The 22,495-nt window shown below is 37.2% G+C and overlaps 2 protein-coding genes and 1 pseudogene across 3 annotated transcripts; 2 read left to right on the forward strand and 1 right to left on the reverse strand.

The window, feature by feature from the left end:
• Positions 1 to 1,014, forward strand: LOC137714117 (uncharacterized protein At1g08160-like). The gene has a single exon (XM_068453401.1). It carries the CDS (start codon positions 81 to 83, stop codon positions 675 to 677), a length of 597 nt encoding a protein of 198 aa, XP_068309502.1. The 5' UTR covers positions 1 to 80; the 3' UTR covers positions 678 to 1,014.
• A 13,510-nt stretch (positions 1,015 to 14,524) lies between these two features.
• On the forward strand, positions 14,525 to 20,069 carry LOC137715425 (uncharacterized). Of its 2 annotated transcripts, none has more exons than XM_068454754.1 (8): positions 14,525 to 14,653; positions 15,185 to 16,279; positions 16,602 to 16,720; positions 17,748 to 18,692; positions 18,776 to 19,088; positions 19,198 to 19,363; positions 19,562 to 19,667; positions 19,762 to 20,069. In XM_068454754.1, exons 2-8 carry the CDS (start codon positions 15,452 to 15,454, stop codon positions 19,877 to 19,879), a joined length of 2,595 nt encoding a protein of 864 aa, XP_068310855.1. In that variant the 5' UTR covers positions 14,525 to 14,653; positions 15,185 to 15,451; the 3' UTR covers positions 19,880 to 20,069. The 2 variants fall into 2 exon arrangements, with proteins under 2 accessions (XP_068310855.1, XP_068310856.1); XM_068454755.1 differs by lacking the exon at positions 14,525 to 14,653 and adding an exon at positions 14,691 to 15,095.
• Positions 20,070 to 21,728: 1,659 nt separating this feature from the next.
• LOC137715163 (histone H2B.1-like) lies at positions 21,729 to 22,495 on the reverse strand (annotated as a pseudogene).

Genomic DNA, 22,495 nt, shown 5'->3' on the forward strand with positions numbered 1-22,495 from the left:
GCAAAATTTAAAGAGTGAAACAAATTTTAGCTTCTCCAACACCACCAAAATTTAGTCCAAAAAAACCCTAATTCCTCACAATGCCTACTTCTGCATCACAGCCCTCACAAGCACCCAAATCGAAGTCCAATCTAATTAGAATCATCGCCATAGTCTTGCTAGCTTTGATTGTCCTTTTGGGTCTTGTGGTGCTCATCACCTGGCTCGTTGTGAAGCCAAAACGCCTTGTTTACACCATCGAAAATGGTTCGATCCAAAACTTCAACCTAACGAATGACCACCTCTCAGCCAATTTTTATTTTGTCGTAAGATCCTATAATCCCAACAAAAGAGTCTCCATATACTATGACTCTATTGGAGCTACTGTGAATTACAATGACCAGACTCTGGCATTTTCCGGGGTTGATCCCTTCTATCAGCGCCATCGAAATGTAACGCGCTTTGATCTCAATTTCACGGCTCGCTCCGCTGCACTTTCCAGCTCCGTCTCTAAGGATCTAATGCTTGAGAAAAGATCAGAGAAGATTCAGTTTGACGTTTGGCTCAAGGCAAGGATTAGATTTAAGGTTGGAGCTTGGAAGTCACGCCACCGCACTCTAAGGGTTTCATGCTCCCCGGTGTTGGAGGTCTCAAGGCCTAAGAGTTTTAGGAGGACTTACTGTTATGCTGAACTTTGATCAAGCCTGCGGCATGCATGCAATTTCAATGACTGAATTTTTTTTTTCTATTGTTTGGGATTTGATTTTTATTCAATTTGTTGCCATGGTTTTTTAGTCAGACTGTCACAAACACTGTTTTCTTCATGTATTCCTGAACTACATATGTGTGTGGTCGTTGTTGTGTATTGCTTTGTGTTGAAGTTGTTAGTTTTCTTGTAAGATCATTGTTTGAGATATTTATTCAATTTATTTATTGCAAATTTGTAACCAATCCACACGGATTGACCAGACTGCTTCAGGGTGATGATAATTTGCTATTGAGTTCTTTATCTTGTTCTGAATTGTGGGCTCTGGTTCGAGATAGCAAGAAAGTGTGGGCTTAGGCAATACTTGTGTATGTTTTGACCTCTTTCTTTTCAGTATTTTTGGAAGGATTATATTGTATCAATTGCAAGTGACGTCTTGTTGCCAATGGATGCTAATCCGCCTAATTTTAGCTTCCATTGTGTCATCTTGTGATGACCAATTGACGCAAGTTCATCAACCATCAAATTCGCTTCTCCATAAATATGTCGTACTTGATTAATTTGCAACTGATTTTATAAGATCTTCGTATCATAAATGAATGTTGACGTTAGAGCATCTCCAATCCTACTCTATTTTTTAGATAATGTTTTAGTTAAAACACCATTAACATAGGAACACCCGCAACATCCTCTCTAGTTTAGGGTTTTAATTAATTTGAGATTTTACTAAGCAAATACAAAATCCTTTTAATGCTATGAGTCATTAGGAGCCAATTTCTCTCTCCTCAAATTTAGGAGTTTCTAACTAGGAGTGATTTTTAGACGGATTGGATCGGGAAACGTTTTCAATGTTTGGAGCAAAACTTCGGAATTGGATTGAATTAAGCCCTTTTGCTTGTCACTGATAAATGTCCATCCATGTTCATCGACGATACCAACATCAACAACCAACAATTCTAAGAACCAAATTCACGAAACCTTATTCTCTATTTCTACCACTATATAAGACATAACTCATGTCACATAGCAACTCACGTCTACGTACACCCTTTAGGTGGCAACCATCTAAACCTATCAATAGTCTACACCAATCCTATAGCTCTGTATATTGCTCTACAAGTTTACTTTCGTGTTATAAAGTAATTAGTTGATTTTCTTTTCTTTCTTTTTTAATGTATTTAGTTTGAAGTATTTTTTATAAAGTGTAAATATTATTAAAGGAATTCAATCCTTATACCGGCAGCCACTCCAGCAAAGTTGGTTTCCTAGATTTCACACATCGTCCAATCTAATCAAGCACAAAATTCAATCAGTCCAAAAATGTTTAGATTTTACGTATAGTCCAATCTATCAAACACAAAATTCAAACAATAAAACATTAGTTGGATAAAAATGAAATCGTTTATATGTATTTCATTTTATCATGATTAGCCAAGTCGTATGTTTGAACTAATGATTGTGAACTTACACTAACACTTTCTCAGAAAGTTGTTATTGAAACTCGTTCAAGTAATAGTGATAACAACTCCAATTGTTTTAGTTAGATGGGATTGCATCGACCTTGGGATTCCATCCTTATTTGATTTGATGTGAAACAGAGCAAAATAAATGGCACGAAATCTACCGAGCTAAACAACCAATGTGGAGTGACACCGTGTTCAATTTTCTGCGTCGCCGCCGGCTCTTGCCATGGCAAGCCGGTGGGATCTCTCTTCCCGCGGGCTTCCTTTATTCTAAGGTGGCGATCGTTTTGGTGCTCTTGCCATGGCAAGGCCGGTGGGATCTCTCTTCCCGCGGGCTTCCTTTATTCTAAGGTGGCGATCGTTTTGGTGGTTTGGGAGGATGGAGCGGCTTTTTTTTTTCCTCAACTCTGGGACTCGAGATGGTGTGATGGGAGGTCCTTGTGGCGGAGATGGCTTCAAATTGTTGAGAAGTGTCGGCGGCAGGAGGAGCAGCTATAGTAGCAGTGATTTAGGGTTTATTTTGTTGTGTGGTGTGTTCGTGCTGAGTCCGAAGGCTTTCTTTGGGCTTTGTTTGTGTGTTTTAGGGTCCATTTTTTCTTTTGTTCTTTGTGTGTATTTGGGCCCTTCTTGTGTTTTGTTTCTTCCCCCGCGCGGGGGGGGCGGGGGGGTGGTGTAATATATTTCCCTTTCTCCACAAAAAAAAATTAAATAAATAAAACAACCAAAGTGGAGCAAATATATCCGTGCATGATATATACTATATAAAAATATTATATAGGAATATAGGCATGCTTCATCCACTACATTCTTCCCCTCTGAAGCTAGAGAAGATAGTAATACTAGGGAGATCATATATTTAAATTGGTTATTGATTAATGAATTATTACTTAAATGTTGATTAATATGCTTATATTCTATTGACGACACATCACATGATTTACAAATATGATCTAAAAAGTTAGTATATCTATCATTAATCGAGAAGAAAAATATGGGTAATGCTAAGAAGTAAATCATATGACATGATTATTGATAATTGAATTATTATGTATTGGTTAACATGTTTGTTTCTTATTACTGATACATTACATGGTTGGCAAATGTGATTTAAAAAATTAGTCTACCTAATATTACTGAAAATATATTTACAGTCATGCATTGGGGTCCAACCCTTCTATTGGCATGTACTCTTTCCATCCAACCCTTAACAACCCCGCAAATAGAGTAAACTGCTGATTTAGTCCCTAAATTATTACCTAAGTGAAAATTAGGTCCCTAATTTTTATTTTTATTTTTCAGAAAAATCATTCCTTAAACTAGTAAAATCTGCCAATTACATCCCTAATATTAGATTCGAAGCTATTCTATCCAATTTAAGTCATGTGACACACTTAGACGGTAATAGGTAATTTTATATAGTTTAAGGACCTACTTTTTCAAAAATATAATGTATGGAGTTAACTTTGAAGGGTAAATTAGACGTTAGATTTACAAATTATATGCAACATTAAGGGCTTATAGGCAAGACAATGACGGTGTTAGCCTCTAAAATGTGTCATGTGACTTAAATTGATCAAAAATTAGATAAAATAGCTTTTAGTATAATATTAGGGATGAAATTAGCAGTTTTAATGAATTAAGAGACTTATTTTACCCAAAAATCGGCAAATATATATTGATGTGGTAGTTGTGTTCTCAAAGCAAAGCTATCAGCCTTTCTGTTCTAGACCCCTCCACTACATTCCTGTAAGCTGGGGATATTTCTGCTTGGTCTTGTACTGCAAAGGAAATATGCCATTAAGATCAAGGACCCGAAGGACGACAATGTGAAAAAGGAGGGGCAGAGCTATATACATCAACAAGAAAAGGATTTGAAAGACGGGTAACCTAACACATTTTATGTATCTCTTTGTCGACGTCTCATTGTCTTGTCCATATGCAGACATTGATTTGGCAACCATTTTCTTTACAATTAGTCTTTTCTTTGTGGACATTTTCTGGATTGTTGGTAAGGGAGATACTTCCCCTCGTAAAAAGAAGGGAGAGATGCATGAAGCAAAATTGAGTACATAAATCTATTTATACTTGTTTATGTAGTGAGAGAATTATCATTGTCATCCACCAATGGTAAGATGATTAATATGTTGTCACTTGGTACTACGGTCTTGTGATATTTCCCTTCATTTGTAAGTGAGAGTTCTTACGTTCGATTCTCACTAAAGGTGAATTTGAACATTATTATTGCAAGCTCATTGTGAGGCTTAGCCTACTTCTCTACATCTTTAGTGTAGATAATATCGTTTGTATAAAAATAAAATGACTAATATGCTCTGAGTCCATCTCCACACATGTATCTTATGTACGCTGTTGACATATTTTTATCTTAAAAAAAAACATATTTTAAATAATGAATCTTCTTATCAACTAACTCTTGATATGATGATACTTCTTTGCAATGTTTTCATGACCAAATTAGGTTAAAATTATGGTCATTACTCCTCCGGCCTTCAAGCCACGAGGTTAGATTAGATTGATTCTAATCTTTCGACTAGGTGCTGCCATTGAGTACTACATCATAGTGGTATTCCTCTTCACTTATAAGTGAGAGGATTTAAGTTCGATTATCGCCAAAGGTGAATTTGAACCACATTATTGCTAGCCTATCGTGAGGCTTAGCCTACCTCATCCCCTTTAGTGTAGATAATATCATTTGTTCAAAAAATAAAATTCTACTAAGTTCTCAAGTCCTAAATTAAACGTTCTCAATCATTTGAACTATAACTTAACCCAAAAAAAAAAAAAAAAGGAAAACTAACAAAAAGTCCTCAAAAACTTTAGTTTTAATCAAAAGGACAAAATAGAGGTGTAAGTGAATAATATCATGAGTGCCTTTTTAGGCTAAAAATGTCCTTAATATTAAAATTGAACAATACCAAAAATATTTCATTTAGACTCCCAAAAAAAAAAACTCATAAGCATTTTATAGATGATAGTGAGCTAGAGAGCGGCAGAAGAACGTGAATGTTCACGTACTCTAGGACCCATGCATGCAAAGAGGTAAGTAGATGTGCCAATGCCACTACGAGAAAAACAAGATGCATGCAGCAAAAGCTGTGGGGTTTGGCTTCAAAGCCAAATTAGTCGGGGCCATGTATCAAGCAATTACAGACAGAGGTGCATGTGGATTTCATAATGTGTACCTAAAAACAATAAATTATGAGACCATGTTAGCTAGTGCTTTTTTTACTTCACTTCTAAGACTCAAAATATTAGCAAAGAAAAATGAACCATTCAGTTTAATATCAAGGAGTGTGGACATGGAGTTAGGTGGTTGGTTACCGCTCTGATTAATCTTAAACGTTTGAAAATTAAGAAAGGTCGCCTAGACCTGCTTAGACGTAGTCTGTTTAGGCGTCTGCCTAGACCCACCCATGACACACCCCGACCGAGATCAGGGCATGCTGGCCGTCACGTTGAAATGACGTAACCATGTGCACAGTGCGGAAGCTAAGAAATAATAATAAACGTACGAAAAGTAACAAACCTAGCTATACACAAAGTAAATAACATACATGTGCAAGCGTAAGTGTGAAAAACCAAGTTCAGAGCACGGAAGACCTAGTACAGTCCGGGAGAAACAACACTAAATAAATACACCCAAAGGTGGTCCTACACTGGTGATATTCTGTTAGATAAGCCGAGAAATCCTCTGGGGAGCCACCAAAGCGCTAGACAAACTAGAACCTGGAGGGGCGCAAAACAGAAAACGTGAGTGGGCAAAAACAAAGCTTTTCAAAAATCATTTCATAAATAAAGTTCTAACCCCTTGCCGTAAAACCTGTATAATTCCCAAAAAAGTATAATATATACATATATATAAATCATGCTCAGAAATATGCCATGCCAAATGCCTCTAAATAAGATGCAAGTACTCAGGTAATGCCAAACCATGCCATGTAATCTGTCAACCGGAGTCACCTAACGTGACCTGTACAGCTGAATCTAGAGCTCAAATCTTCAACTCACTAACTACACATGCACACGAGTCAGAACCACCTAAAGTGGTTTGTACGACAGGACTGGGTGTATAATAAGTACGCTCAAGTGCTACGATCACGTAAAGACTGGGCGAATGATTGCGAGTCACCTACGAGTCGAAACCACCTAAAGTGGTCTGTACGACAGGACTGTGCACCTAACTTGGATCTAAGATGAGCGTGTGGTGCGGGAGGTGAACACCACGTGAAGGACTGTGCCCAACTCTGGGCAGGAGCACTAACACCGGGGGTGCAGGTTATGAGCTCTCTATGCATCTCAAATCACTACTAAACATAAACATAAACCATAACTTACCTGACACTTACCTGTGCATCTGCAGCACCAAACACATATATATGCAACTAATAATGCATAATTAAACGGGCAAACATAATGCATGGCATATAAAACATATAAACGTTTCATTTCACTTTCTGGGAAAAACACAAGTATATAGGTATATACGGAAAACCAAAAGCCCACTCACTGGTATGTAGAAGGGTCGCAACCCCCTTACCTCGAGTGACCGCGCTCGTCCTCGGGATAGGTCTCACCTATATGCGAAACAACTATAAAAACGTAAATTTTAAAGCACATAACCAACATTACGAAATAACTTATCATACAATGCTCAAATGGGGTGTATGAATACACCAACGTGATCTACTCAACCTCACAAACATCCCCATATTTTTAAAATAATTTTCTGACACCGCACGCGCCCCCACGCGCTGGCCAAGGCACGGCCACACGCGCAAGTACGTGCCTGGCACACTGACAGCGTCAGTTAACGCCGTCAGGAATATTCCATTAAATCTAACTGATTTCGTTAACGCCATTAGGAATATTCCGTCATCTTCTCCGGCCAACCTCCGGCGCCAGAAAACCGGGAAAAATTCAAAACATGATATCTCACTCGTTTTTCATCCAAATTTCACAAAATTGGTACCAAAATGAAGCTTACAACAAAAGGAACAAATCCATACCACTTTCAAGCACTAAAACCATAGGAATCTCGTCGGGAAAACACCACCAACTCCAGCCAAACCTGCAACTCACGATCCCGACGTCCAAAACCTTTAAACGAACCACCCCGAGCCTCCTAAGAACCTCACCAAGCTTCCTACAAGCTTGAAATTCCCAAAAACATAAGAATTAACGTGTGCATGAACAGTACCCCGATTTACACCTCTCGGGTTCGACGTGAAAATGAAGGTTCCCTTACTTGAAATGGGTATGGTTGAACTCCTAAGGACTTCTCGAGCACAAATATGTAGTTTGTTTCCTCGATCCGTGACGATTCCAAGGGTTTTGGGTGTTGTCCGTATGAAGAAGATAGGAAAGGGAGAGAGAGAGGGACTCGGGACAGGGCAGAGAGAGAAATGAGTGTGGGTGTGTGTGTATGGTCCAAAATCAACCAACCAAAACCCAAAAATGACCACACAACGAAACAAACATACTAGGGGCAAAATCGTCATTTCACCCCTACGTTACGAAAAGTCCGGGACGGGCTGTCACAACCCAGGTACCCACTTAAGTCGCAGCTCTCACTTAAACAGAAAATAGATCGTTTTCATTTTGTATTTTATTTTTTTGATAATTGTAAGAGACATTAAATACTTAGATGAACGCTCACTATATTCAGGTTCTTTATGTTTTCAATATGTTCTGTTACTTTATAATCTATATGTCATTATAATTTTCAATTTATGTGTCCCAATACAATTATGTATTTTTTATATATAAACATGCACTTATTTATATGATAATAATAAGTTTACTTAAATCTACCTAAGCTTCCACCTACCTAGGCGCTAGGCTCCAATCCGCTGCCTAGCGCCTACCGTCTCTCCTTAGTTTTCGTTTAATAATCTTTTATTTATTCAATCTAACATCTTAAGAAGAAAAGTACAACGGTACAAAAGGGCGTTTTAGAATTATTTTCCTACAAATGGTTTCCGCACACTCATATCTATATTGGTTCCTTAATTATATTTTGATATGTTCTATTCTATTGCAAGAAATCTATCTATTTTATATCTATATATATATATATATATATATATATATATATATATATATATATATTATAATATATTATATTATATTTTATATTATATATAGGAAGATTATATTCACACATCCCAAATGATTTCTCCAACACCTTTTTAATTTTTTAATATTTTTCTATTAAGTGTTAGTGATGTGTAGAAAATATTAAAAAATTAAAAGAGTGTGAGAAAAATAAGTTGGGGCATGTGAATATAATCTCTCTATATATAAAGAGAACACAAAAGGTGAATAGTGTTTTGGTGTCATAATGCTTTACAAAAAATAAATGGACAAAAATGCCCTCAAAACAAAAAACTTCAAAAGAATCCCAAAATAATGCATCAAATAATGCCAGTTATAAATTCGCACGGAGATAATAACGTGATTAAATTAGTTGTCAAATGATTGTTTTTTTTTTTTTTTGTTGTAACAAATAATATTATCTATACTAAGGAGAAAAGAGATGGGCTTAGTTTCATAATGGGCTAGCAATAATGTGATTCAATTAGTTGTTTATTAAATATTATTTTCCCTATTTTAAACACGTTCAAAACATCTTAAGAGACCTGTAATGCCGATTATTAAAAAAAATATTTCGCACGCGGATAATAATGTAATTAAATTAGTTGTCAAATGATTTTTTTTATTTATTAACAAACGATATTATCGACACTAAGGGGGAAGGGGTGGGCTTTGCCTCACAATGGGCTAACAATAATATGATTCAATCAATTGTTTATTAAATATTATTTTCTCTATTCTTAATGTAAATTCTATAGAGACTAATTTTTATTATGTGAATTCAACTGCTTTAATTAGTTTATGAGGGGTTTCTTCTAGTATGATCTAAGATTATTAATTTACTTCAAATATTTGATTTTTCTTCTAACATGATTTAATGTCACATCCCCGCCCGAGGCGAATCACTTCCTGAGCCCGCTCCACCACCGTAGCACGATATTGTCCGCTTTGGGCTTACCATTCCCTCACGGTTTTGTTTTTGGGAACTCACGAGCAACTTCCCAGTGGGTCACCCATCATGGGATTGCTCTAGCCCTCTTTCTCGCTTAACTTCGGAGTTCCTATGGAACCCGAAGCCAATGAGCTCCCAAAAGGCCTCGTGCTAGGTAGGGATGGGAATATACATTTAAGCATCACTCCCCTGGGTGATGTGGGATGTCACAATCCACCCCCCTTAGGGGCCCGACGTCCTCGTCGGCACACACGCGACCAGGGTTAGGCTCTGATACCAATTTGTCACATCCCCGCCCGAGGCGGATCACTTCCCGGGCCCGCTCCACCACCGTAGCACGATATTGTCCGCTTTGGGCTTACCATTCCCTCACGGTTTTGTTTTTGGGAACTCACGAGCAACTTCCCAGTGGGTCACCCATTATGGGATTGCTCTAGCCCTCTTTCTCGCTTAACTTCGGAGTTCCTATGGAACCCGAAGCCAGTGAGCTCCCAAAAGGTCTCGTGCTAGGTAGGGATGGGAATATACATTTAAGGATCACTCCCCTGGGTGATGTGGGATGTCACATTTAAAACATGTAAATCGCGCGTAGTATGCTATGATTCAAAAAATATCTTCTGCACGCACGTGAGCGTGTGCATGAAGGCTAATAAGTAAGAATGTATACTAGCAAATTGACAAAACAAATACCAACCAACGGGCTGGATCACGCACGTGCATGAAGGCTAGTAAGTAAGAATGTATACTAGCAAATTGACAAAACAAATACCAGCCAACGAGCCTAATCCAGCAATAACAAAGATTGCTCGGAATTGCATAATTGTCAAATGTTGATTAAATGTGGCCCATTTTGGGCACAATGTTATTACTCAAGTTCATCAACATTTAGTTGGGGCATCAAACTAACTAAAATAGTGCTAACATATAATAAGACAATAAGCACCATTCATTTTTATAAACCGAAGCCACGATTTATTACAGAAGTGTACTGTCAGTGTCACCGACATGGTTGACAACGCTGAAGTCGAGACATATTTTTATGGATTTTTTAGTTTGAAATTTTCTTATGGTTGGAATAATTTGATGGATGACCAACTTGTGAACAGGCTTAGAGATTTATTAATTATTCCAATTTACTTTTTGTTAAACTAATTCAGAAAGATTGACCAAAAAAAAAAATTAATAATAATAATAATCCCAAAAGTTTAAGTACATGGCCGATTCCATTGATATACTTGCTTTCCTCATGGAGGAATGCACATATCTTACCTTTTACTGAGAATGTATTTTTATTTTGGATAAATCTCAGTTTACTATCTTCAAATGTTGTGGTTTTCAACATTTGACACATAAAGTTTTTTTCGTTCCAGAGTCATACCTAAAGTGTTAATTTAAGACAGTCTCATACATCCGTTAGTCGGGCTGTTAAATCTCCTGTTAACTGATGATGTGGCATCCATATGGACAATGATTGGGCTCTACGTGTCATTAAGGGGTCCACGTGGAAATTAAAAAAAAAATGGAGACAAAATAAATAAATAAAATTTGGTCGTCTTCCCCAACCTTCCTTTCCTCCTTTATCCCTCCATTCTCACCTCTGCACCAACCCACCAACCTTTTCTCTTCAACTCGTCATACATCCACCCTTCCCTCTCCGTCTTTGACTCCACCCACCCACCCACCCACCACCTGATAGTGCAGGGTCATAATCTACCGGTTCAATGCCCAAATCGATCCAGATATACCGGCCTTTCCCGGTCCAAATGATGCCCAAACACTTGGTGAATGCAGGGGAAGAGTCCCCATATCAGTAATTGTAAGCATAGGGTTGGGATTGCTACCCAAACACTTAATGATTTGGTCGATTAAGTCGTAGGGACGGAGATGAGCAGCGATTGGAGGCTAGAGGTGGTTTTGGCGAGCTCGGAGCTTAGGGTTTTAGTGAGGATGGAGGCAAGAAGGGGGAGTGAGAAACGTCGAGGTGGAGAGAGTGCTGGACAACGAGGCGGTGAGAGAGGGATTTGTAAGGGTGATAACGTGGAAGTGATTGGTGGGTTGGGAGGTGGCGGTGAGGAAGGAGGAGAGGAGGGCGGCGAAGCTGGAGGGGAAGGAAGGGCCGACGAGGCTAACGTGGAGAGAGAAGGGGAGGGAAGAGGAGATGAGGGAGTGGGGGTAGTGGCCATAGAGGAAGGGAAGGTCGGGGAAGACGACCAACTTTTATTTTATTTTATTTTTTGTCTCCAAAATTTTTTTTTAATTTTTAATTTCCACGTGGACCCCTTAATGACACATGGTGCCCAATCAATGTCCACATGGGCGCCATGTCATCAGTTAACGAGAGACTTAACACCCAGACTAACAGATGTATGAGGCTATCCCAAAATTAACACTTTAGGTATGGCTTTGGGACGAAAAAAACTTCAAGTATCAAATGTTGAAAACCACGAAATTTGAGGGTAGTAAACTGAGATTTACCCTTTTATTTTTTAAACTACATAATCATAAATGTTCACTTCTTAATATTCATTTGAAGATCATCCTTACAAAAAATTATTCGAATAAGAGATCGTTTAAGCATTCAAATGTATCAAATAAGTGGACGGTTCATCATGAATATATTACTTGGTACTCATATCTTTGATTTGTTTCACATATTTGGTGACTAGATGATCTCTGATTCGAACGATTTTTTTTATTCAAATGAAGATTAAGAAACTGAAATTTTTTTATTATGAAATATATACGGTTAATATACGTTATTAGAAAGAAGTGGGATATGTGCATTCTCCCAAAGGGGGAACGCAAATATTATCCTTTGAAAAACGTACCATTTATTAATACAAGAAGGATAATACTTGCATTCCCCTTTGGCCATTGAATAATGAGCTCATTCTCTCACTTACAAATAACGTATCTTCGTCATAGAATTTTTATAATGAAACCATTCAATTTCTTAATCTTCATTTGAAAGATTGTCCCTACAAAAAATCATTCAAAACGGAGATTGTTTAGTCATCCAAATGTATTAAATAAATCAAAGGTTTAAGTACCAAGTAACATATTAATGATGAGCCGTCCATTTATTTTTGAAGTATTTGTTGTAAAAATGATCTTCAAATGAATATTAAGAAATTGGATGGTTTTGGATTATGAAATTTCTACAATAAAAATACATTATTGCAAGTGAGGGAATGAGCTCATATCCCAATAGAGAATGCAAGTATTATTCATACTAGAAAACCATTCTTTAACAAGCATTTTTATAGCCTGTATGGAAATGTTTCTTTAGAGAGCACTTTTGCTTAGAAGTACTTTCAATTGGAGCGCATCTATTAGAAGTACTGTTAAACTTTTAATTAAAATGTGAGTATTTATTAAAAAATCACTTGAATTGTTTCTTAAAAAAAAGTACATAACCGGTATTTTTTTAATTTTAAATACATGAGCACTTTTAAATACACTTTCAAACACCTAAACACCTTCAATTGCTTTAGAACAAAGAAGACTCAATCTGTTGAATTACCCAAAAAAAAAAAAAAAGAAGAAAAATCTTAATCTAACTATGTAATGAGGAAACTTTATTAATTTGAAATTAAAAATTCACTCGTGTTGATTTGAGGCAAACTTTATTAAGATCTAACACGACTTTTTATACAACTACATCATTCAAGATTTTGGTTGATGCATAGATTTCATGAGCCAAATGCACCTATCTAAAAGCTAGAATTTTAAATATCTTTTATGACCATCAAGGGCCACATGGTGACTTCATTCTTTTTCCTTTATGAATTCAATACTTTTCTTTTCACTAATTGAAGAATATCGTTTGCTCAAAAATAAAAAGTTGAATTTAATACTGTTTCGTTTTTATCTTTTTTATGATGCCTAACTTCAATCTCAAATCTTCTATATCAATTTTTCTTTTCTTCAACAATGTGAGTAACTACTGAGTTTATAGTTTTTTTTCTGCACTCCTCTTTTTATTTACATTTTTAAATTTTCATTTGGTCTATTCAATCTTAAGATTTTAATTTCCGTACGAATTCATCGGCTAGTGTATCCTAAAACTAATCTTGTTTGTATCATAATAATTGACTATATATCTTTCCATAAAACTAATTTTGCACTCATGGACTTTAAGGCCTTTTTGTTTTTGAAAATTCAAATTTTATTTTGCAATGATGATCCTCGACGGATTCTAATTCTAAAGATCGACTTTAACTTATACAAGTTAAGAGATTGGACTTTGTGGATTACTGATGATGGGAGTTGATTGGTCCATATCTAAAGGTTTTCCATAATATAACCTAGCTAGTTATGCCTTTTTTTTTTAAATTTTTAAATTTTTATTAAAACAAACGATATTAGGGTGGAGAAATAGGCTAAACCTCATAATAAACTATCAATAATGTTGTTCAAAATTTTCTTTGGTGAAATTCAAACATAAGACCTTTTAGTTACAAGTGAAGATGAATACTACTAAATCCTAGTATTGAGTAACATCTAGTTATGCCTTTACCTTTGCAGAGATATATATATATATATATATGTATATGTATATGTGCTTCACATCCTTCGTAAACCTAATTCTATTGGTTGGCAAATCTTTGTCATACCATATAGTATAAACATTAAAATGATTGTACTACTTTTTTCTTTTGATAATAAAATTATATCAGTATTCTTTCAAATTAATGTTCGAGAACACGTTAAGTAAAATTTTTTATGGACTCTTAACAACTTTATTTTTTTTTTACATAATATTTTATAATATTAGTATAAAAATTAATGATAAATTATAAACAAATAGATTTAAAAGAGCTTCCATAACATTTCTCCTAGTGCTATTCCAACAACTTACGGTGAAAAATGCCTCAAAGGTTGTACCATCTCCATCCAAAATGGAAGAAAACGCGACCGGTCTCCAATAATTTAAACCATATTTTCTTTCCAACATAAATTGATAATTAATTACTTTGATTAATGTCATAATAAATTGGATAAAAGGGAGCCCACTCACTGATTCGCACGACGCACACACCACTGAGATACTTACAAAAGGAAGCCATCCAAACGGCGCCGTATCCCCCAACGACTGACAATCCAAACGACGCCGTCTCCATCTCCCAAGCTTGCTCCCCACTTCCCGTTAAATTTAAGATTTGGCAGGTTTCGTAAAACGACCGAACGAACACGTGCCACGTGACAGCCCCTGGCGGCCTCCCCTAAAAATTTGTTGACGTTGGCGTTACGGCAAATATTTATGGGGGAAATGCCTCCCAACCGTGACGTGTTTCCATTTATTCTTCGCAAATTCGCTGCTCTTCCCTCTCTCTCTCTGAAACTTCTAAATCCTCTCTCTCTCTCTCTCCCTGTTACTTTCTACACAGCTAGGGTTTTCGTTTCCTTTACTCCCAAATCACGAGGCAGAGAGCTTCGCTGGTAAGTTTCTCACTCCTCAAATTTCCCCAGTGTTTTATTTAAATCCTCGCGGTTTCACGCTCTGTTCGGTGATTTCGTCGGTTTAGATTGCTCTGAGCGGTTGATTTGTAATGCTGATTTACTATTCGATTCAATTTTCTGTTTGGTTGCCGAGAAAGTTTAGGGAAAATGATGGAAAATGGATATGTGAATCTGGGGGTTTGGCTGTTAGGTGTGGTAAGTTTAAGGTTGACTAAGTCTAAATGTGGTGTTGCGATGTTAGTGGGGTTCCAAATGGTGAGGAATATGGGATTCTACGCCTTAGTTTCTTGTCCGTTTGTGCATTTTCTCAGAGACCAAACAGAGGATTGAGGAGTTGTTGAATTTTGACTCCGGTGATTTCGGGGTTTTGGATTTTTGGCAAGTTTTTGTTTCTTCAATTTCTTCCCATTTACGTTTTGAGGTATATAATGTAAGCATTCTTTTAACTAATTGATAGTAATTTGAAGGTAAAATATTGATTTTGTTTTTGTTTTTGTTTTCTGGATACAGCAAAGGTGAAGGAATATGTCACAGCTGTGATGATTGCTTGAAGGAATTGGATAATTTAATGGGTGTTGGGTTGGATGAGTCTGTTTTATCACCTTTGTGTTGGCAATGATGACAGAGACAATGGCTACGAGCTTAACTAATCTTGCTGAATTTGATGATCTGTTTTTTTAAAGAATCATCTGATTGTAATTCCTGTAAAGAATGCGCCTTTTTATGCGTTTTATACAGATGGGTTGAAGAACGAATTTTTAGTTTGGATTTTCGAGAATGGCTATTGCTGGTCCACACAATGTTTCTGTGCTTGAACCTTCTTTCCTTAGAGACTCTCAGTCTCATTCATCTGGGCGAATGCGTGATGAAGGGAGCATGAGTACCCGCGCATCCTTCCTGCTACAAAGGTGGCGAGAGCTTGAGGATGAGCATGTCGCGAGTCGTTCCCAAGAGAGAGATAGTGAGAGGTTGATTCTACAAAGGAGTGATAGGTTGATAGATGAGATCTCGAGAGTAGACACTACTGAAGACCACGGTAGTGACCACCCAGGTGATTTGGAGGATGTGAGTGTGGGTGAGAGTGAGTGCCGATTATGGTCCCGAGGTCAAATTGGGTCGTCAAATGAACATGAGGAGTGCAGTAATTTAAGCAGTGAGCATTCTGATTTTGGGGAGGTTGAAAGGGGGAGGGTGAGGCAAGTTTTCAGGGAATGGATGACTTGTGGTGGGGCTGAATATATGTCAAATGGTTCTCATTTGAATAACAGTTCAAGGGCAGACTGGCTCGGTGAAACTGAACAGGAGAGGGTGAGAATTGTAAGGGAGTGGGTGCGACTTAACAGCCAGCAGAGAGGTGCTTCTGGTGACAATAGAGGAGAACAACCTGCTGAAATTGGTAATCAAATTGAAAGAGTTCGTAATGGATTGATTGTTAACCAAACTGAAGGCCGGTCTGGGCATACACGAAGGGGGATTCGTAAATTATGTGGTAGACAGGCTATGCTGGATATGGTAAGGAAGGCTGAGAGGGAAAGACAAGGGGAACTTCAAGTCTTGTTGGAGCACAAGGCTGTATCACAGTTTGCTCACCGCAACCGCATTCAGGTTCATGGCTATAATGCTTTCCATATCTTCACTTACTTATCATATGGGTGCTCTGCTCTTTAAAAATGGGTTTTTTTTGAGTTAATTATACTTGAACTTACATTGTAATTTTTGTGAAAGTTTGTAAGTATGATATTTTATTTTCATCGGATAATGTGAATATCCACACAGGTGATCTTTGAGACGAAAACCAATTTTGTTACTTGTTAGTGCTATATTATATAAGTGTAATAATGCATATTTCTATTGATTTTAAACTTCAAGGCATGGAAAGTCTTTTTGGGTACTGGTATGTCAATATTGTTTCTCTTTTCTCCTGCAGTCATTGCTTAGAGGAAGATTCTTACGAAATGCTAGAGTGATTGAGAATGAGAGACCTACTTCCATGGCTGAAAATGAATTAGGCTTATTGAGACAAAGGCACACAGTCTCTGGTCTAAGGTATTTTTGCGCTGCTTTAATTTGAAAAATATTTATCTTTCATTTTCTTTGCAAAGTTATGCTCTAATTTGTTTTCTTAAGTTTTGCTTGACTTTTCATTCTACCTTTTTGTTTGGGTTACCGTGGGATTTCTTTGTAAATTTTGTGCGATTAAATAATTGGAATTGCATCGTCTCAGAGTGATGATTTGACCCATCCTTATAATTCTCTTTCCTTTTTGGTATCATTTGTATTTTCTTTTTGTTTGTATTATCTTCCAAGGTTTGTTCATGGATGGCTATTTGATGTATCTCCCAACCTCTATTGAATCGTGAAATTGCTTTTGGTATAATATGTTTAGTTTATGGGGGGTTGAAGGGTGTTCCACAATAGAAAGATGATTGTGGCCTAAATTACGTTAGGCAGATTGTGAAGTTTTTAAATTTTGATTATTTGGAAGACGCCAAATCATAGCTATTAGCTTGTGCTCGCAACTTATTTTAATGGTCAAACAAACAGGTGAATGTGTTCTGGACACACTATTAAGTGGGAGGCTGTCAAGCTGTACCAGTTTTCTTCAGTTTCTCTTCTCCCCCACTGGTTTTGTGGATGAAAAGTTTTAAACAACAAACAATTTACCTTTCACACAGTGAGATTGAACTCTTTTTCTTTTTCTTAACCCCTTACCACCATTTGGGTATGATGTGGCACTGTAATTGCTGCTCATGGTGCTGTTCTGACTGGTAGTAAATTAGGAATTGATTATGTTTTTGGACTTTGTCCCATGTAATTTTTTGTTTTTAACGCTAGTCATGTATGTAGTATAGTATGTGATGGAAATATAGTTTCACCCTTAGAGCATCTCTTAAATCTTTATTATAGACTGGTTCCATTAATGTGTTTTTTCGTTTTTATCATCGAAGTTGTCAGTGAATCTTTATTTCATAGATTAATACTGAATTAAGTTTTTATTTCAACTCTTTATATTGAAAAAAAGAATGTTTTTATTTATTTCTCATCGATATTTTGAAATCTATTCTTTGAGTAGGGACGGTTTTTGCTCCAGATTGGATAGTTCTGTTTCCGGTCCAGTAAGCAGCAGCCAGTCTGAGACATCTTCTAGTGTTTCTATTGGTAGTAGAAATGGGGATACTCAAGTAGACAACACACATGAGGTCCTAGCTGGGTCTTCTGAACAATCTGCCACTAATGATGAGGCAAGTGAGGACCGAGAACATCGCTGTGGTATATCAGATCACACGGATATAGGTGGCAACGCCATTCAAGACATAGATTCAGAAGAACCTGATGCTCCTGTAGAGCGCTGGCAAGAAGAAGTTCCAGATAATGTTGTAAGAGACTGGCAATGCTCAACTATCACTGAATTTATTCAAAGGAGGGATGGTACTGGTCATAACATGATTGGGGACTTACATACAACCACTGCCGTTGAGCAGCCCCCAGAAACTTTGCAAGATGATGCTGGTGGACACAGTAACATGCGAGAAGTCAGTGATATGTCTAATGAGCAGTCTGAGCCGAGTGGGGAGGCAAGTGTAATAGGTGAACGATCTGATCATACATATAATTTACGAGGAACTGTGCTTGGGGATGTAAATTTTCAAGAATTTACTTCTCAGGTACAACAATGGCAGGATCAAGTTTCAGAAGATGCCGAAAGGGACTTGGAACAACCTGTTGTTGAGTATAATGACTTGAGAGAAAACGTTGGGGAAGATATAGCTGGGGAACAGCAGGAAACAACTGCTTATGAATGGCCCCAGGAGTTGTTGGAGAGCGAAGATAGAGAAAACAGTCATATTGAAGAAGTTCCTGAAGTTTGGCACGACGAAGGTGGTTTGCAGGAGGCTGTTCAAAGTTGGTTAGAAGAGCCATCGGACCAGGATGTTGATCCGGTCAGGCAGATTGATACATTTTATTTTCCGGATGATGATAATGCTCCTGGTACTGAGCTAAGGGAACTCCTAAGCAGGTATGAAATGTTATTAATTTATGAATATGCCGTAGGCTTCTGATGGATCTGTTTTTCTTATGGAAATCTTATTAATGTTGCAGGAGAAGGGTCTCTAATCTTCTTAGTAGTGGTTTCCGTCAGAATCTAGATCGACTGTTACAATCATATGTGGAAAGGCAAAGTCATGCTGCCATTGACTGGGAGCTCGATGATACATCACCTTCTCCTGAATCTGCAGAACAGGATCTAGACCAGACTGGTGCATATCGAAATGGGGGTCAAGTGCATGCTGTTGAGAGTCATAGTCCTAGTACTGCTCTACGATCACAGCAAATACCTTCCTCTTCACTTTGGGACCAGGAGTCACACCCTGATAATTGGCCACAGCATGACATGCATCAACGTTATGGAATTGTGAGTTTGCACAATGCTTCTCATATCTTATGGTCTGGTATTGAAACACTAATATTTTTTTTATGCCTACCTTTGGATTATTTAATTGACTCATTGCTTACGGATACAGGACTGGGATATAATTAACGATATGAGGATTGACATGGCCAGGCTACAACAGAGGATGAATAACTTGCAACGAATGATGGAGGCCTGCATGGATATGCAACTTGAGTTGCAGCGCTCAATAAGACAGGAAGTTTCTGATGCCCTGAATAGATCAGCTGGTTCACAAGGTTTGTCTACAATACATTGACCACTCTCAGTTAGCTTTGTGAAGTTCTGAACTCCTGATAATATTTCTAGATGGCATTCTTATATGAGGGAAAGATGTATGTATAACACGTTTCTCCCGCATTGTACCATGTAATTTCCCTCTTGGATGCATTGTGTGCTTTCTTTGAATTGACTTTGTGAGGTGCCTTCTTTTGCAGGGGCGTGTCAAGACGGTCTGCTAGAAGATGGGTCTGAATGGGATCATGTAAGGAAAGGAATTTGCTGTATATGTTGTGAAAGCAGCATCGATTCTTTATTGTACAGGTAAAACTCCAAAACATGTACCATCGTGATTCAATTTTTCGGCATGTAGAGATTCTAACACCGTTGTCCGATTTCTGTTGATTTCTTCTTACAGATGTGGGCACATGTGCACATGTTCACAATGTGCTACCAAATTGATTGAGAGCAGCGGAAAATGTCCGATGTGTAGAGCACCCGCAATTGAGGCGATTCGTGCTTTTTCCGTGTTGTAATTTGAGAAATAAAGTTAAATTAACAAACGATATATATATAGCAATCATACGTTTTTGCAGCCACCATCCAATCTCTTTTTTCTCTGTTCTTTGGTCCTTGGTGGAATGGCGTCTTATGTGGAAATTATGATTGACATCGCACTGTCCTTGATTCAATTTTAATTTAATAAAATAGAATGCAAAGCTCGTATACCATAAAGTCAGTAAATATACTTGTGAATTCGTTCACTTTTAGTTTTAGCATATTTAACTTGCGGCTCACAATAATTGAAATTTAAACTTTTAACTTACTAGTAAAAAATATCAATAGACGTTAGTATTATATAGTGTGCTTTAATTTAGAAGGATAAGAGAAATTCTTCAGTGTAGCGCCTTCTAAAAGAAATACAAGCTTTTGGCGGCAACATGCTATGGAGTGATGATTCCGCTTATGGGTCAAATCAATACTTTTTAAGAAGAAATATTTAAATATCAATCTCATCAATTTCATAAATATCATACAAAATCCCATTAATCGAATCGTTTTTTCGACAAAATATGAGACATCTAAGTCATACAAGTAAAAAGATCTATTCATTGATAAGAAAAAGAAAAAACGTGAACGATGATTGGATTGATGATAAAATAGAATCCTTGGTCTCGAACAGTGATTCAATTGATGATAAAGAAAGATAATTCTTGGTTCAGTTCTTCACCTTAACGATAGAAAAAATGATTAATTAAATTCTATTGAGTCTGACTCATATTGATCATTTATCAAAGAATGATTATTCGGTGTAATGCCTAGTGTCATAATATAAGTGATTGTAATATATTTTTTTTTTTTTATGCATTCAACCGCTTGTAGTTCTTGTTTGTAGACGTTTTTAAAATAATTGAAAATTTTTTTAGAGAAAAACACTTCATTGTATCTTTAGGATTTAGTTGCATTTTTACGAATGATTAATTATATAAATATTTTCATCAAAATTGCTTTCAGTAAATTTAAAAACACTTCTAAACAAACTTGTAAGGTCTCCACATACTAAAAATTTCATCATGAAATGACAGAACTGAATAACTCAATCGGAAGTCCAAGACCTGAATGGAGAGAAAGAGGGAGGAATAGGGAAAAAATTAGATACATCGACTATAGTTCGACATTTGTTAATGGGCTAACAATACAAAACGTGTTAGGCCCCCCAACGATTACAAACCCAACACCAAATCCGAAATGCACCTCGACACCGTGATTAAAATATTTAGAATCACACAAATATGGGTAATGCAAATGAGATCAATTTGCAAAAAATGATGTAATTGTTGATAATTGAATTATTATTTAAACACGGATTAATGCGTTTATTTTGAATTGGTGACGCATTATTTGGTTTGCAAAGTTGGTTTAAAATTTATTGATGAATTAATACTAATATTGTTCTTGTAAGTCAAATATTACTACTACTGTCCTTGCAAGATTAGCATCTATTGAAACAGAAAAACACTTGATCCACTTGATCGTAATTTTCGTGGCTTTCGTTTTGCGACTTGCTTGAGTAACTTTTGAGTTATTTTTGCAATTTATGCTCATAAATTTTTGTTTTGTTATCGGATGAGATTAAAATAATATTTTCTTATATTTTTCAAGTCCGTTACCACTAAGTTCCAAAGATTACAATTAACGAAAACAGTTTTACAGGCATAAAAAGCGACTCATTCATAACCAAAACAGATGGATTAGTTTTCAAACACCATCATCCATTCATGGTTAATCATCTAGCCCCCACGAACCACACCTAATTAACCACTTGGCAGAACAAAAACTAACTAAAACAAACGAATTCAATAAAATGAAATTTTAACTAATTAATCAAGACTTAGACGACCCTCCTCCATAGCACCCATACGTGCTCACTAGTCACAACCTTAGCCCCCTCTGCCATGGCATCCTCCTAAGCTCACCATAAAAACCAGCCTCATCGCGCCGTGAATTTTCCTCGACGACAACGTCTTTCGTGCCGTATACTTACTCAGCCTCGCCGCCTCATCAGCCAACCTCTCAAACATGTCGTTCATCAAGTTATTCAAAACTGTCATGGTCTTGGACGACACTCCCACCCCAGGATGCACCTGCTTCAAAACTCGATAAACATAATCTTGTACTCTTCTCTTCCCCTACTACTCTTTCGCCTCTTCATCTTCTTCTCGCTCCTCTTCCCTCCCTTCACCTCACTTTTCTCCTCTCTTTTCTTCGAGACTTGCTCTTCGATTTTCGCTGCCTCTTCACTCTTCTGCTCTTCTTCATTCGATGATTTATCTCTTCATGCGGATCAGGAGTTTTTGTGGGGTTTTCTTCTGCCTCTTTGTCGGCTTGGACATCAGCACTTTGGGTTTTTAGGGTTTGGTTTTCTGCATGGGTTTCGATGGGATAACACTAGTCTTGCGCGGCTCTTTCCCCACTGAGACTTCTACGTTTTGGGTTTGATTTGTTTCTTTCATTTCAATGGAAATGGTCTCGAGTGGCTGATCTTTTCCTTGTTTCTTCCTTCTGGCTTTAGCCACTGAGACTTCAACTGTTTCTCTCACGATTTGCTTGGTGGTCTTCACCACCATCTTTGCCGAGCGCTTTGGAGCCAT

The sequence above is a fragment of the Pyrus communis genome, chromosome 14 (genome assembly GCF_963583255.1).
Source record: "Pyrus communis chromosome 14, drPyrComm1.1, whole genome shotgun sequence".
In the NCBI taxonomy this organism is placed as follows: Eukaryota; Viridiplantae; Streptophyta; class Magnoliopsida; order Rosales; family Rosaceae; genus Pyrus; species Pyrus communis.